Below are 16,075 nucleotides of genomic sequence, written 5' to 3'. Positions count from 1 at the left end.
TATATATATATTTTCATTCATTACATGCAGATTGGTAGATAAACAGTGGATGAAAAGTATCTTCACCAAATGAAAAATGCTACTAAAAAGTAGCGTTCTGAAGGGATTTGAACCCCATAAAGTAGAAAATAAACATAAATCAAATTGCAGTGATAGTGTATTTAAAAATATTGTATTCAAATGTATTAATTTGATTTAATAGGCAGTACAACAACTTGGACATATTGGGCATATTGAAACTTTAAATGAACTGTACAGTTTTCAACTTGGACACATTTTATGCCATTTGGATCAATGTCGCCAAAGCTATGCAACAATTAAAAAAGTTCCACAAGTATCAAGATACACAACAGATAAACTCTGCGGAGTTGAAGACATCACTTTTTTTAACGCATGCTTTGAGTTGCACTACTTTCTAACTTTCCTTCTGAGTGCTGGCGAAGAAGCATTCACTCAGCCGCCGTACACCCACGGGCACCGACCACAGTGTGTGGTAATGCAGGCCGACACACAGACCCCCTACCTGAATGCTAAAAACAGAATCTGTGTTTAGGTAGAATTCAACGCTGACATTCTAGATTATGATCTAAAGGCCAGCGGGATACGCTTCACTCTGATCCTTGCTGCATTCGTCGGCTATAATGAGGAGCTGGGTCCCAGCATGCCGCTCTGCTGAACATGCAGCATCTTATGGAAAGGTCCGTTCGGACAGCATGACACCTTCATTGTTGTCCACGTGCATTTCTTTAATGAAAATATGAAAATATGGGTCCTTTACAGCACAGCAACATCCTGTGTTTCATATCTTTCTTAAAAGTGTGTTGTTAGATCAATGTCTTTTATTGTTCACAGGGCCTGTTCCCATGGAAAAAGTGCATTACTGCGAAAGATTCATTGAGCTGCTGATTGATTTAGAGGTAAGACACATAATTTATTCACATTCTATCTTAGACAGTCTTACAAAATGTATCTATTCATGCATTTCTGTCATGTTTTATTTGACATTTACAGTGTAACAGCTTATTACTCACAAATTAATAACATTTTTACAGCTGAAACTTGATGGTCTGATATCAGTTTTTAGCTCCTCCCAAATGAATACTTTGTAGAATCACCTTCTCCTACAGTTACGGCCAATAATCTTTTGGTTTTCTGCCAATTTTTAAAATGTTGAATTTGGAAAAACATTTGTAAAAAACTTTTCCTCCAGTATTTGAAGCAGGAGTGTTTCATTCGAGTAAAGGAGGAGTTACTTTCAGGCTCATGACTTGCTGAACATGGTGGTATTACTATTAATGTTACAGTTCTGTTCACTGGTGTTTTTTCTTATCATTATTATGCAATTTTGAGATCTTCTTTTCTTTAATTTTATTTGGTTTGATGAGCTGTTTGGAAACTTGATAAAGAGCTGCCAGTGACAAATTCACTTTGTTTTGTCATGTCATTTGTGAAATTTAATTGCATTCGTTTGCATAAAAAGAAACTGGCCTGGGAATGTAAATTTGTCAAGGAGGCTGGTGATGACACATCATCCCATAAGACCGATATTAGTGCTGCTGTTAGCGGTGAATAGAGTTTTGCTGACAGGCTGGCCTTGCAGTTCCTGGCAGCGTCGAGTGGCCGGCCAGCTGACTGTCTCCGCAGACTTCCCCTGTCCTTCAGCAATATCATTTTACAAAGACTCGGTTGCCTGGAGTCCCGTACTTCCTTTCCACACTGATGACCTGGAAATGAGAGCCCAGGAAAAAGATCTGTGTGGCTTTCGTTATGCTGGCTCCAAGGACCGTGTTGAGATCAAAGATGGTGCTGGATATCAAAGTATCTGTTCAGCTCGTGTTTTGGGTGTAACTCGCTGCACCTGCTACCTCTGAAGAACAGTCTTAGATGAATAAAGGATGATTCCATTTTAGTTTTGTTTCTTTCTTTAGAATTTCACGTTTCTAATGCATTTACCTTTATTGCTTCCTTGCTTGGGTTTTTTTTTCAGTTAGTTGTAGTTTGATTCTGTATGTATCAGCCATGCTTTTCCTCTGAGTTGCCCGTAAGCATTTTCAGTTTTTACAAAGCACAGCATTATATTATTTCCTCTCTTCCTGCAACAACAAGCTTCATTTATCCCTCTATTCTAATGAGAGTAAAGGGAGTTGACAGTGTATGTTGTTGTCTTACCGTCAGTGTTGATATTTTTTTCATTTCTGTCAACATTAAAACAGAAAGAAGCATTAGCCCATCTTGCTAATCATAACTCGACAACCATTTTAATGACAACGTACATGAACTTGTCTGTCTAGGCGCTCCTTCCTACGCGGCGTTGGTTCAATACCGTGCTGGACGACTCCCACTTGCTGGTCAACTGCCAGCTTTCTAGTCTCACCAAAAGAGAGAAGGAGGGCCACCTTTTCTGTCAGGTACAAAACTTGCAAAGATTTCAACTTTACAGACATGGGGGGAGAATGCAAAGAGGTGTAAAAAACCTTAAATTTAATGAAACTTTTATTTCTGTAGCATGACCTGATTCAGAAAATTTTGGAAACAGATATGATTAAATAGTTATTATGTGCTGCACTGAAAAAAAATGCACTACTTGATGTAATGGGAGTCATAAGTAGCCTTCTTATTTTTATTTTTATTTTTAGCATTATTTGTGTTGCAGTCGGGCTTAGGCTCCAGTGAAGTGGAGACGCTGCCATCAAATCCATTACCAATGAAATGGATGTTTCAATACTTTTTATTATATCTTTTATTTGTTTTGTAATATCACTGTAAATCATCACAAACCCGTGTGCACCTTATCCATCAATATGAACAACAAAATCAATGTTGGCACACTCATTAATTTCCTCAGCAATTATTGAAAAATGAATGCAATAAATGTGTTGACCATAAGTCTGGACATCTCCACAGCTGAATTGTTAGCTCTTTGTTGGAGACCTAGAGCAAAGAGTGACATTTTATAGTCAGAGTATTCATGGCTTTTTATTTTAAGGCCTTTGTACACATCTTTACCAAAAACAGGTGGGGGGCTCAAACAAACTACCAAAACAGAGTATTTCAGTGTTTCATCCTCTCTTCTGATTGTAGCTTCTTGACATGCTGAAATTCTACACTGGCTTTGAGATCAATGACCAGACAGGAAATGCTTTGACTCAGAAAGAGATGACCACTTTGCACTATGACAGAATCACTTCACTCCAGGTAATAACACTAAAAAGGGCAGCTGTATGCTTTTGCTGATAATTTCATGGGTCTTTCCTCCTGGTAATATATTTCACAATATGTTACATCCGCTCACTGATGATGTGTAATTATGCAACATTTTATTACTTTTTTACAACTTCATTTTCCTTTCAGAGAGCTGCCTTTGCTCATTTCCCGGAGTTGCATGACTTTGCATTGTCCAGTGTTGCTTCTGTGGACACTAGAGAGTCTTTGACCAAACTCTTTGGGCATCTCAGGTAAAGAAAGAAGAGTGACTCAGACTTAGAATTTGTAAGATAAGATCAAAGATGTTTAAGTCTGTTTTTTTTTGTGTCTATTTTCATACAGTTTCTCCAACAACATTTTTCATCTTTGTAAAAAATCTTGTTTTCCTATATAACTGCTTAAAGAAAGCATTGCTAAATAAGGCAGTAGATGTGGGAGTTGATCTTCATTTTGAAAAGGTGTAATTAGCTCATCTGTATTAACATTTGCAGATACTAGTTCCCTACCTCCACCTTGCTCCCATATCTCACCGATCTTATCGTGGGATGTTGTTTAGTGTTGAGCGGGTTTGAATCTTTCCTACACTGGCCATATCTCTGAGAACTGAACATACTTTTCTCCTTGGAAGTCCAGATAGCTTGTAGTTCTGGAACATGACAGCGTCACGTTTGATTTTTCTCAAATGTTTGGCACTTAATTTGTAACTTTTCTCAACACGTTTCTTGCAACAAACCATTCTGTGAGGGGTCCCCCCCCCCCCGTTTTGTGATACTTTGATCACGGCACAACATTTTGGCAATTTACAAAGGGTTGCGTTCCTCTGAACAGCTTTTTTCAAGGTCTGTTAGATATGATTTATGGCCCCTTTTGCCTGTGCAATTTAAGCTTCCTAGAAATTGTTTACACTTTGAAAGAGAGGCGATCTCTTTACACCAGACCCTTCCTCATTATACAAATTCACATCACCTAATGTGCCTAAAACACATTTTAGTTTATATAATTTTGAGTTTAAAAATATGGTTTAAATGCTTACTTGCCTAATAAGTGTGCATATAGTGTGTAAATGCTTGACACATTGTTAAAATTGATCAAATCAGCTAATTACACTTCGTCTCTTTTTTGTGGCCAAATTTAGGCCAGACATTTAGACTATAAAATATAAAGCTTTTAACACATTTTTCAGGTTAAATGAAGACAAGGACTCGACAATCCTTAAAAGCCAGTGTTTGGAGGAACATTACCTCATCTGAATGTCACAGAAGCCGCAGTCAAAATTCAGGCCTTACATTTACAGTTAAGTTACCACTGTGTTGTAATATAGCCAAGCTGCCATTGCTGCCTGACTTCCTTGCTAAAAGGCGGCTAGTGAACCCTTGAACAGGCAGCTGGTACAAGCCAGAGAGGCACGCCTCATTAATTTAATCGATTTGCAGCGGCTCGAGAATAAACTCTTTGAACAGCTGTGTTTGTCAGATCATATTAGCTTGCCAAATAGCCAAAGACCACCCTCACTTTGATGAGCAGTCCTGTGTCTGAGTGGCTGTGAGAATCTAGATTAACTTCAGGTGTACATAAATGCATAATCATATGCAGCTGATCTGCAAAAGCTTATTAGATGTATGTGTTTTGACATTGTAATTTCCCCAAGTGCATGTTGTCACTGTGCTTTAACCCTATGAGATCATTAAACAGGGTGAGCCATTTCACATGTTGGTATAAATTTTTTATTTTTTTCTCCTCCCAGAATTTGGGTTTTGAAAATTGAACAGGCTGCATTTTCCACGGCTTTCCTACCTGCCACTGAAGAAACCGTTGAGTAACTAAATGTGGCGATCAGATTTAGCCATGCAGTTTTCGCCCAAACAACTCATCCAAATGCCAGTTTATTCCAGCTGTGCTAATCACCGGCTAAGCTCCCAGTCAACCACCACTCTGAATTTATCCGCTAAGTGCCTCACACACAACAAATGCATCATTATTGCATCACCTGCCCACACTTATAATCACTCCTACCAGTCTGCCTGCATGGAGACGCACTGTCAGTTCTTTCAAACATAGCAAATGCATCGTAGTCAAAGAAGAGACGTTAACTACATGATGAAATGCAGTGGCAGCAGTATTTGTTCTCAAAGGAATACATTTGTACTTGTGATTGTTTTCCTCAAACTGGTGAATTTACTGAATCCTAACCCTCCTTTGCTAGCTAAATACAACATTGTCTTAGTAAAGTGACAAAAATACTGAGACATTTATTTTACTCGACTCAAAAAAGTTGATCAAACTTACAAGGCTTTGCAAAGTAGTCATACACTTTTAAACCATTTCGCATTTTGCCTCATCACAATAACAAACTTTGTCACATTTTATAGAGCAACTCAAAGTAGAAGAATCAGGAAAGTGTTTGGTGCATTTGTATTTAAGCGTAGAGCTGCCACCCGAGCAAAAGAAAAACACAGCTATATCCTGTTAGAACATGAACATTTTATTACACCAAAAATGCTTTTTCTTGTTTTTACAGTACATTTTCACATTGAAACAATATTAAGTTAATACAACAATATTTCCCAGGTTTGTACAGGATAGTGATTGGCATCGTAATAACGTCATATGTTCTACAGACGTGAAAATGACATGATGATTAGATTAAAGGGAGGTCATCACATACATTTCCAATTTACTATTGAAAAGTTCCTGATATGTCCCCGCTCTACCTTGTTCTTAAAATGTCCCCACTCCACCCTGTCAGAGTCTCCGCTGTCAGTCAGGACCTGATCCAGTCATCTCTCTTACCCCGAATGACTTATTGTGCCAACGTTATCTTGTTGCTGAGGGAAGGAACTTCCAGGCGAGCCATGCCAGGTCATTCGCTGGGCCACCAAAGTGCAACATTGGCAAAATTGCCACCCTGCTGCTCAAGAGTGGGGGTGCGCATGCATGGTCGCAGTTGCTTTGTGCCACATGTGGCTGTCCAGGCCTGTCACAACATGTCCAGGTCCTGTCCTTCGCTGTTCACCAGAGTCTGCCTGTATGGAAGGCTGATTAAAACGAGTCTGCATGCAAAGAGCCGCGCCTCAGCTTTCCGAGACTGAGATGGGCTTTGGTTTTCCTAATCCTGTCTCGGAGTGCGCCCTCGGCCCTTAGCACACATGCTGACGGTGCAGAAGGGCCGTCTCAAGCCAAACAGAGAAATTGCTTTGTGCCGCAGTGCTAATAAGCATGAGTTTTGATAAGGCTGTGTATTGTCACACATACAGTGTTGACAGAATTTTAAACGTTTGTCTATCAGGAATGTAGTTTCAAAAAGTGCTAGAGAGACTGATTTTTCCTCATAGATATGCAGAAGCATCAAACTGTTTTATATCTATCGGATGTGGGTAAAAACCATGTTGTCCTTGTCGTTCCTGTGAATCGTCGTCATTTTAGTCATTGCCAAAAGTCATTATCTCAGTACTCCAGTCAGCTAATATCTGATTTCAATCCTGCATACTCTGAATGAATGTCAGCTAAATTAATATCACAGGAATATTTTTTTTTTCCGGTTTTCATTTTTTCGCTGACTAACCAATTGTTTTTCTGTTTCTCTGCAGTCCCAATATGCTCCACCGGGTGGCCTCATACCTGTGTCTGCTGCCTGAGCTGCCTGAAGGCCAAGACACAACCATTGAGAAAGAATTTCTCCTGGAGATGATGGTAGGTTTCAGTGTTTTAAGATGTTGTCCGAGTGAAGACGTCATCATTTGAACTGCTGTAGTAAATGTGTGTTACTTAAAATATTTAAAACTGAAGAGAAAAATTTCATTTTTGCAAGAAGTAGGTCTTTTTTTTCTGAAAAGCATCTATTTAGTTTCTTTTGTGCTTTTAAGTTGGTTACACTTTTAAGTTGATATTATCAATGTTGGTTGCCTAACTGACTGATCGGATGGCAATAATTTGTGGACTATTTTTTTAACACATTGTATTTTAATTCATGGTGTAAAATTATGGAACACGTTAAATGAGGAGATAAGACAAAGTCAAAATTTAATACAATTTAAAAGGAAATATAAGAAGATAATTCTCTCAAGATATAGAAATATGGGTGAGAAATAGCACTAATGTGTGTTAATTGAGACCAACGCATATGAATGTGTGTGTGTATAGATGCATATATTTAGACATATTTAAACCCAGATAAATTGGAAAATTAATTAACCTAGGTTTATTTTTTTTATTTGATTTAATAATGAGGGTCCAACTCAAAATATGGTACGAGTTTGTGGGGTAGGAGTTCATAAGTTTCTTACTTCTTCCTACTCTTTTTCGGGCATGTTGAGATTATTGTGGTAGACAAATATGTGTCTTTTGCATTCCATGTTCTTGTGTGTGATTTCATACTTATATCATGTTCGAAATAAATAAATAGATAAAAATAACATGGGAAAAAAATGGTTATTTTTATGTCTCTATGTTTAATATACCACCTTTGCACCTTAAAAGTGAAATATCAGCAGGTGTTTTCTAAGTTTTCTAGATATAATGAAGATAATAAACATGGAGCTAAGGCAGCAGCAGAATGTTTTTCTTACATTTGTAACCTTGAATTTCTGTCTACGTTTTATCTCAATCACCCATAGGTGTCTCGCCATGAGCGCAGAATCTCTCAGATTGAGCAGTTGAACCAGATGCCCCTTTATCCCACAGAGAAGATAATCTGGGATGAGAACATCGTCCCAACGGAGTATTACTCAGGCGAAGGTAGGAAAAATAAGTGTGAACTGGGATTTCATTAATGCGCTATGTACGGTTAGTGTCTTTACACCCACATATTGTATTGTGCTTTATGTGAAGTGCTGTGCCTTCAGGGCTTTGGCACCTTTTTCTGTTTTAATCCTGTTTATTTAGAGGTGACACAATAAAAAAAATAAAATAAAATCAGCATGATTTACTCAAAATCTTTGTTAAATCCCTTGTTTTTGCTCATGTTTATTGTTTGACTTGTTGACCTTCTTAGGTTGCTTGGCGCTACCGAAGCTGAATCTCCAGTTCCTGACGCTACACGACTACCTTTTGAGGAACTTTAACCTCTTTCGTCTGGAGTCCACATATGAGATCAGACAGGACATTGAAGACGTGGTGTGGAGAATGAAACCATGGTGGGTAAACTGATTCAGAACAGCAGGTAAAACACAGATCGATACTAGCGTGTCTGTTCTTGTCTGTAGATGCCGTCACATTGAAACACAGTGGCAGATGATAATTTTTCCCATATTGCGGCATTTAGAAACCCAGTGCCCAACTTTAAAAGAAATTGAAGTATGTAAAGTGATGCAGCAACCTGCTCTGTGTTTTACCAGACTTAAATAAGTAAGCTGTAGAGTCATGCGTTGCCTTAGATCAAACTGATTTCCAATTCTAACCAGCCTTCAGCACCTGTGGTGACTCCTGTCCTTCTGTTCACACAGGCAGTCAGAATATGGCGGTGTGGTATTTGGAGGCTGGGCTCGGATGGCTCAGACTATCACTACTTTTTCCATCGTTGAAGTTGCCAAGCCCAACATCGGAGAGAGCTGGCCTGCTCGTGTACGGGCTGACGTCACAATCAACCTCAATGTCCAAGATCACATCAAACAAGAATGGGAAGGTAAAAACTGACCGTGATCCAACTTAAATGCTTTTTACATTTTTTTATGGAAAATTTCTGCCATGTGTTTCCCCATTAAGCATTTCTTACAACAAATAGATAACAGATGTATCACATTGTTTGATTTTATTAAAGCGGTTCTCTTCCAGAGGTGTTAATTCTGTAGAAAGTATTCTTATAACTTCGAGGTAATTTTTGGGACAACATACTTAGATGAGTGAAATGGTTGTATGAACATGTACGTATTAGATTAAGTGTCCAGATCCACATAAACTTCATCTTTTATTTGTTGCTGTAAACCTCAAAAAAATAAAAACATGTTTAAATTTAAGTTTTCATTTTCCCGTTCTCTCTAATAATTCTCCTTCTCTGTTTTCCCTCTTTGCAGGTCTGCGAAAGCACGACGTTTGCTTTCTGATCACGGTGCGCCCCATGTTGCTCTACGGCACTCGCTTCGACCGACGTCAGCCCTTTTTGGACCAGACCGGCCTGGTGTACGTGAGAGGCTGCGAGGTCCAGGGTATGCTGGATGAAAAGGGCCGTGTCATTGAAGAAGGTAAAGTAGCAATTATCTGTGAAAACACACCAGAAAGCCATGAGACATTTAAGCAGGTGTTTATTACTACAAGCAAATCCTCAGGACGGATCAGACGTGTGTTTTTATGGTAGAATTTTAATTTAGACCTGGTATGTTACTGATTACATTTCATCAACTTTAGATCAACAACAACCCTGAGTTTTGCCTAATTTTTCCGGAGCTTTTACTTTCCCAGTTGTAATATATTTTACCATAGATTGTTTTCTCAGCTATAGGACCAGCTTGCAGCTGATTAAGTCTTTATTTTATGCTGCTTAGTTTTATTTCTGTGCAGCTGGTGCAACTGAATCACCCTCTTATTCTCTAAATTAAACAAATTAAAGTTTTTAGCTTTTTTTTCTTCTGTTTTTCATTGTTTAAAAAATCATTTCTGTAATGTTCTTACATAAGTGCTGCACATTTAAGCTTTATAAATCAGTAAATTGTTGTTCTGACATTTGTTTTATTAGAGTATAAATGTGTTGCAATAAGAAGTTGGTGCCATTAAAATACCCTTTTTGAAATGCATTCCATGCATGCTTTCTGACCACTCCCAAAAATCATTATCAGCACAGTGTATGAATTCATCCCTCTTTCATCTGAAAATGAAATATGTCTTTAGTAAAAATCTTTTTACAACACTAAATATAATCTGAATAATTTTGATTTCTTTGTGCTTTTCGAAATATGAAAAGCACAAAGAAATCCTTAAATGGCTCAAATCTGCCATTTAAGAAGAAAAAGTATTTAGTACTTAAAGTACCTAAAAGTAAGGTAAGGTCATTTTATTTATAAAATGACCATTTTCAGCAACAAGGCAATTCAAAGTGCTTTACATGAGTTAAACGGAAATATAAACAAAATAACAAACCAAAGGAAAAAAAAGAGTAAAGAAAACAAATCTAATGTTGTTCTAAAGTATGTAAACTAGGTGCATACTTTAAGCTGCACCTAGTTTACATAGGTGCACCTATGTACCTATGTATGTACCTATGTTCAGGGTTGCTAAGTATCTAATTCCATTTCTAAGTAGTGAGTACTCTACAGTTTCTGATAAAATAAACTAAAGAATGACTGATCTAATTCCTTTTCTGGGTTAAAGTGAGTACTCCACAATTCTAAGTTTGTTCTAAATCCTTTTCTGGGTTAAAAGTAATATAAACTAAGCAGTGACTGTTCCTGTTAAGTATTTCTGGATTCCAAGTTCGTAGTTATTCTGATTCTGATTCCATTTCTGGGCTGTATAATGTTGATCTAAATAGTGCGTACTCCACAATTTCTGATATTACTAATAAACTAAAATAATCCTTTTCTGGGTTAAATAGGGAGTACTCCAAGTAATGGTAACCCAGAAAAGTTAAAGAAAATTAGCTTATTTGTGTTTTTTAACCTGTTGGTATAAAGCATAAAAACAGCTTTAACACATAAAATAATAGTGACAACATTCTATATAATTGAGTAAAGCATATTTAAAAAAAAAACAAAAAACTTATTGACAGATTTGCCAATTACTTGAGTGGTAAATTGCTACCTGCTGTAGCAATTTGAAGTGATTTGCTTCTGCAGCTTCACCCAACTTACCCTCCAAGCATCTTCTTAGTCTTCCCTCAGAGCATGTGTCCCTTTGTCGAAGCACCCTTTTCCCTATCCTGTCTCATCTGCTTTGATCAAATATGGAGAAGGAAGGGTTTTCTAAGTAGACACAATGCCAGGAGACATGTCCTGCCGGAGTGGGCTTGCTTAAACTTTCAGATCCCCGGCAGGGGTAAGTGGCTCTGTGCTAGCTGCGTAGTGTGTCCATGTCACATAAATCACTGAGCATTTGCTGAAGGGTTAAGTTAGGTATGAGTAAACAAAATAAGATCTGCCTTTTTTAAGTTATCATTGACTGTCCTGTCCAGTTGAAGATGTTATGCTGCTTAAATACAGTAATACTGTTTTGAGAGAAACATGAGAAGCATGTTTTTTGTGTTGATGAATAATTGACCTGTTTTTATTCTGATCATTTTAATAACTGCAAATATAAGTTCATATTTATGACATTTCAATCCTGTACTGTGCTTAGATTTTAGTACATTAAAAGCACATATTTAAAGATATGTTATTAGGTTTTTTGTGGTAAACACAAAGTAGTACATAATTGCCACATGAAAGTCAAATGGTGCATGGGTTTAATTTTTTTTTTCTAATAAGGATGTGCAAAATGTGGTATGCATTTGTATTAATTATGAGAAACATGATTTCTTCTTTCTCCCTCTTGAACCAGGACCTGAACCCAAACCCAAGCTACGTGGGGACACCAGAACTTTTCGTGTTTGGCTCGACCCAAACCAGTATCAGCAGGACATGACCAGCAGCATTCAGAATGGAACTGAAGACCCATATGAGACCTTCAACATTATCATGAGACGCAAACCCAAAGAGAACAATTTCAAGGTAAAGACTACAAACCTGAAGATAATTTTGCTTTTGAATTTTGCCATTAGTCTCTGACTCACTTTGTAATAGTAGTCATGCAAAGAGCCATTTTATTTTTATTTATATCAGATCAATGCAAGCTTTTATATATATACTTTAAAAATTGTCCAAAAAGAATTGAGAAATTGGGAAATTGAGATAAAAATAAGAACAAATATTTCTACTGTTTGTAGAAATATTTACATTTTTACATTTTTAGAAAATTAGTAGCTTGTCAAAACATAATTTGCTGGCATAAAATTACCTCATGTTAACTTAGTCCTTGTCGGATATTATTATTCTGCTAAACCGCCTCTAGAGACATGACTGTTTTTTTTTTTTTGTTTTTTTCTGATTTGCCCCTTCAATCTGTTTTAATTTGTGTTTCAGGCGGTGCTGGAGACAATCAGGCACCTGATGAACACAGAATGTGTTGTGCCTGACTGGCTTCATGACATTATCCTTGGCTACGGTGACCCGGGCAGCGCCCACTACTCAAAGATGCCCAATCAGATCTCCACGTTGGACTTCAACGACACCTTCCTGTCTCTGGACCACTTGCGGTCGTGTTTTCCTGGCTACACCATAAAGGTTCTGGAGGAGAATCCTGAACTCCAAGTTCCTCCTTTCAGGTAGAAATCAAAAAATTTAATGCATGTTTATATAACTATTACCATTATTTACCTTCTAAATACGTCTGATTTAGTTTATGGAATTTTACAATATATATAATTTATTTACAATTTATGATAATAACCTCTGCCATTGCTTCCCAGAATCAAGTTTCCCATCTCAACCACAAAAGACAAAGGAAAGAAGAGAAAGGCTGATGAAGAAGAGAAGGACAGTGAGGAAGATAAAACTTTAAATGTGGAACCATATGTCGCCCCCAACCGTGGGCCATATCCCTACAACCAGCCCAAAAGGTGCTTGATGTCTTTTTGCATGACTTCTTGTAGCCCAAAAGACACTTGCCATTGTGAGCTTTGTCATGCAGACTTCTCTCTGCAGCATAGGTTTTTTGTAGTGATCCTTTAATGTGATCTTGAAAAGTAACAGATGAAGCATAAAACATGCAAACATGTCATCAGAATTATTAACATCAGAACTGTAAAATTCTTACAGGAATACGATTCAGTTCACACCAACTCAGATTGAAGCCATTCGAGCCGGGATGCAGCCAGGACTAACAATGGTAAGGATTGTATTTTTTTTTCTTGTTTTTTTTGTTTTCTGAGTTTTCTTGTTTATGATGCATAAGATAAAATTCAGCACAAATATATGGCGAATAATGGTAATAAGATTGTTTTTGCAAGAAAAAATAAATAAATAAAAATACAAATTTCTGCAGTGAGATGTCTCGGGCAATAAAATGCTCAACATAAAACAAAATGACAATGAAACTATGAATTCCTCAACTTATTCCCATACTCACCAGTGTTTAACCGCAGCCTGGTATTTAGATATGAAGAGTGGTGTACCATGTTCCTCTGTGGTGACTGAAAGCTCTCCTCAGGGTCATAAGGCAGCTGTTGGTGCATGCTATTATCTTGATCTGTCCTCTTCTAACCCTCCTTGGTTTACACCATATTCATTAGCAGACCGAAGAAGCACCCTGTACCACCTTGTTTCGCTGGCTTTCATGTAGGGAAACCAACCAGCTGATTATGTGCAGATTTATGTATGCATATGTAATTGTGCTTACTATTTTTAGCAGAGATTACTCACCTGAGAGACTCATGCTAAAACCAACATGTTTCATGAATATGTATTTAGTGTATTAGATATAACCACATCGCCCTCTTCTTGTTAGTCGAATAAATAGAGCTCGGGGTTATCATGTTAACTTGAGCTCAGTAGTAAAGTGGCAGCAGTATTTACATAGTAAGTATAACAGAAAGACTGGAAGTGTAATTTATTCCCCCCACTGGCTCTCTGTCCTTACCTGCATGTGCATTCAAAATAACTTGTTTCCAGCATCCACCGTAATGCACTGCTTCCATTCGAGCTTCACTTCATTGAACCACAAATCTTGTTGTTGCAAAATGCTTAAAAATCAAAGTTGTCAAAATACATTTTTGGATCGAACTTGGGATTCCTACACAATATGGACAGGTCAGGGGAAATGTTGAATTTGATCTCAGTGTTTTCCAGGTATCAATAAGTACGGAAGAATCTTTTACATTTCCCCAATTTATTCTGCATCTCTTGTCCATCCGTCTGTTTAGTCGTCTAAATGTCTGGTCTTCCATTTGTCTATTTGTTTGACAATCCCTTCCTCCATTTATCCATTCGTTCCGTTTAATAGTGTATTGATCTGTCCATCCACCTATTTGTCCAATGATTCAGGTCTGACATCTGTAGAAAGATGGAAAGATGCTTCTTTTTAGTCCTTGTTAATTTTGTGTGCATATCATAAAAAAGGACTGAAAACTTATGAGTCAGATTATGGAAATGCATACTTTGCTTTTTCCCTATTGTACCTTTTTATGTCTTCTTGTCTGCCCATTATTAATTCCTTTCTTCATAACTGTCTTATTCCTTTTTGCCCGCAGGTTGTGGGACCGCCGGGCACTGGAAAGACTGACGTGGCTGTTCAGATCATCTCAAACCTCTATCACAATTTTCCTGAGCAAAGGACTCTAATAGTGACTCACTCCAATCAGGTCAGCACACTCAAACTCAAAGACACGGAAAAACGGTTTTGCAAACACTGCTGAAATAAGTGTCTGGAGAATTCGCAGCTTAATAAGGCAACAGTCACATTTATACCATGAAGGAAAAACTTAAGCTCCTTTGTGCTGCAGTCCTCCCCTTAAGTATTAAATCATAAAGTAATCTGCTCTTGTTTTACACCAGTGAATGCTTACCAGAAGGAACCTTATCCGTCAGAAACATAGCTCGATAATAATCCCCCTCCTGTATTTATTCCCTGTAGAATCCTAACTTTTTACCAATGTTAATATATACCTAATTAGCTTAAAATGAGCATCAAATAGTTACAAAATGAACCTCCTTGCATGTTTTCTTCTACACCAGGCTTTGAACCAGCTCTTTGAAAAGATCATGGCTCTAGACATTGATGAGCGCCACCTTCTGCGTCTGGGCCACGGAGAGGAGGAACTGGAGACAGAGAAAGACTTCAGCAGGTGAGGACAGCAAGAAACCAGTGGAAAAAACACACACATACATACTGATGGTGTATAAACTCACCTGCCCTCACAGTCCAGAAAACAGCTGCCCATGTTCTTAATAATTTATGCACAGTGACTGGAGTTCCTAATAACCTCATGTGCCACGCTGCAGACATTGTTTTAATTTATTAGGCTTTACTGCATACATAGGCCTTTTCACTAATCAAAAAATATTGTTTCTCCACTCTTTGTTTGATCAATGCGTTGCTTTCTTTTGCTGGAGAGTAAGAAACATCATATGCTGAAAGCTGTTTTGATAGTTATCATTTTTTAAAAACAGCCCAAGTTATGTCACTGTACAGAGCTGGATGGAGCAGGACTCCAGGTTTAAGTTATTAAACCCTTTTTTGTAGCTTCATAATTGTTTATCTAAAAATGTGTTCATGCTAGTCTATATTTCAGTGATTGCAGCACAATATTAACAGATGGTTCATATTAATTGAGATTAAATGGATTAATAATTTGTTATTAAATAATCAGAAATTGCTCTGAGTGAATTTTGCCTTTAAAAATCACTTTATATATATATATAAATCAAAAACTTGATGATGCCTTAGTCAGTGTAAGAAACAAGCTGCAATTTGTTTTGATTGTTATTTATTAATGGTTGGATATTGCTGACAGGGTATTTCATTTATATTTATTTGACAGGTAATTAAAGAGTGTGATGGGATAATGAAATAAATACATTCACAAGTGACTGCATGAATAAATGAACCTAATTTTCTTTAAAAAATCATTAAAATGGTCATTAGGTTCAGGTGAGGAAGCATGTTTTAAATTAAACATGTTTTAATTCTAATGCAGAGTGCAGCTCTTACATAACTGATCGCCAGCATTTTATATATAAAAAAAAAAAAAAAAAATTCCCTTCTCACCCTCCGCGGGTGGTCTGTTTCATCCTCTGAGCTCGGGTCCTCTACCAGAGGCCTGGGAGCTTGAGGGTTCTGCGCAGTATCTTGGCTGTGCCTAGAACTGCACATTTCTGGACTGAGATGTCTGATGTTGTTCCTGGGATCTGTT

At 37.5% G+C, this 16,075-nt stretch overlaps 1 protein-coding gene across 1 annotated transcript in view; it reads left to right on the top strand.

The window, feature by feature from the left end:
- Positions 1–16,075, top strand: part of aqr (aquarius intron-binding spliceosomal factor) — a 46,972-nt gene that overhangs the window by 6,553 nt on the left and 24,344 nt on the right. The window contains exons 11-25 of the mRNA XM_008399793.1: positions 853–917; positions 2,292–2,408; positions 3,082–3,195; positions 3,352–3,455; positions 6,792–6,894; positions 7,818–7,938; positions 8,195–8,336; positions 8,646–8,824; positions 9,213–9,380; positions 11,668–11,837; positions 12,249–12,490; positions 12,635–12,784; positions 12,984–13,053; positions 14,414–14,524; positions 14,898–15,007. Of these exons, the coding sequence (XP_008398015.1) occupies positions 853–917; positions 2,292–2,408; positions 3,082–3,195; positions 3,352–3,455; positions 6,792–6,894; positions 7,818–7,938; positions 8,195–8,336; positions 8,646–8,824; positions 9,213–9,380; positions 11,668–11,837; positions 12,249–12,490; positions 12,635–12,784; positions 12,984–13,053; positions 14,414–14,524; positions 14,898–15,007 (1,966 nt within the window). The remainder of the gene's footprint in view (positions 1–852; positions 918–2,291; positions 2,409–3,081; positions 3,196–3,351; positions 3,456–6,791; positions 6,895–7,817; positions 7,939–8,194; positions 8,337–8,645; positions 8,825–9,212; positions 9,381–11,667; positions 11,838–12,248; positions 12,491–12,634; positions 12,785–12,983; positions 13,054–14,413; positions 14,525–14,897; positions 15,008–16,075) is intronic.

The sequence above is a fragment of the Poecilia reticulata genome, linkage group LG22 (assembly GCF_000633615.1).
Source record: "Poecilia reticulata strain Guanapo linkage group LG22, Guppy_female_1.0+MT, whole genome shotgun sequence".
NCBI classification, from domain to species: domain Eukaryota; kingdom Metazoa; phylum Chordata; class Actinopteri; order Cyprinodontiformes; family Poeciliidae; genus Poecilia; species Poecilia reticulata.
This window is presented reverse-complemented; position numbering and strand designations above follow the sequence as displayed.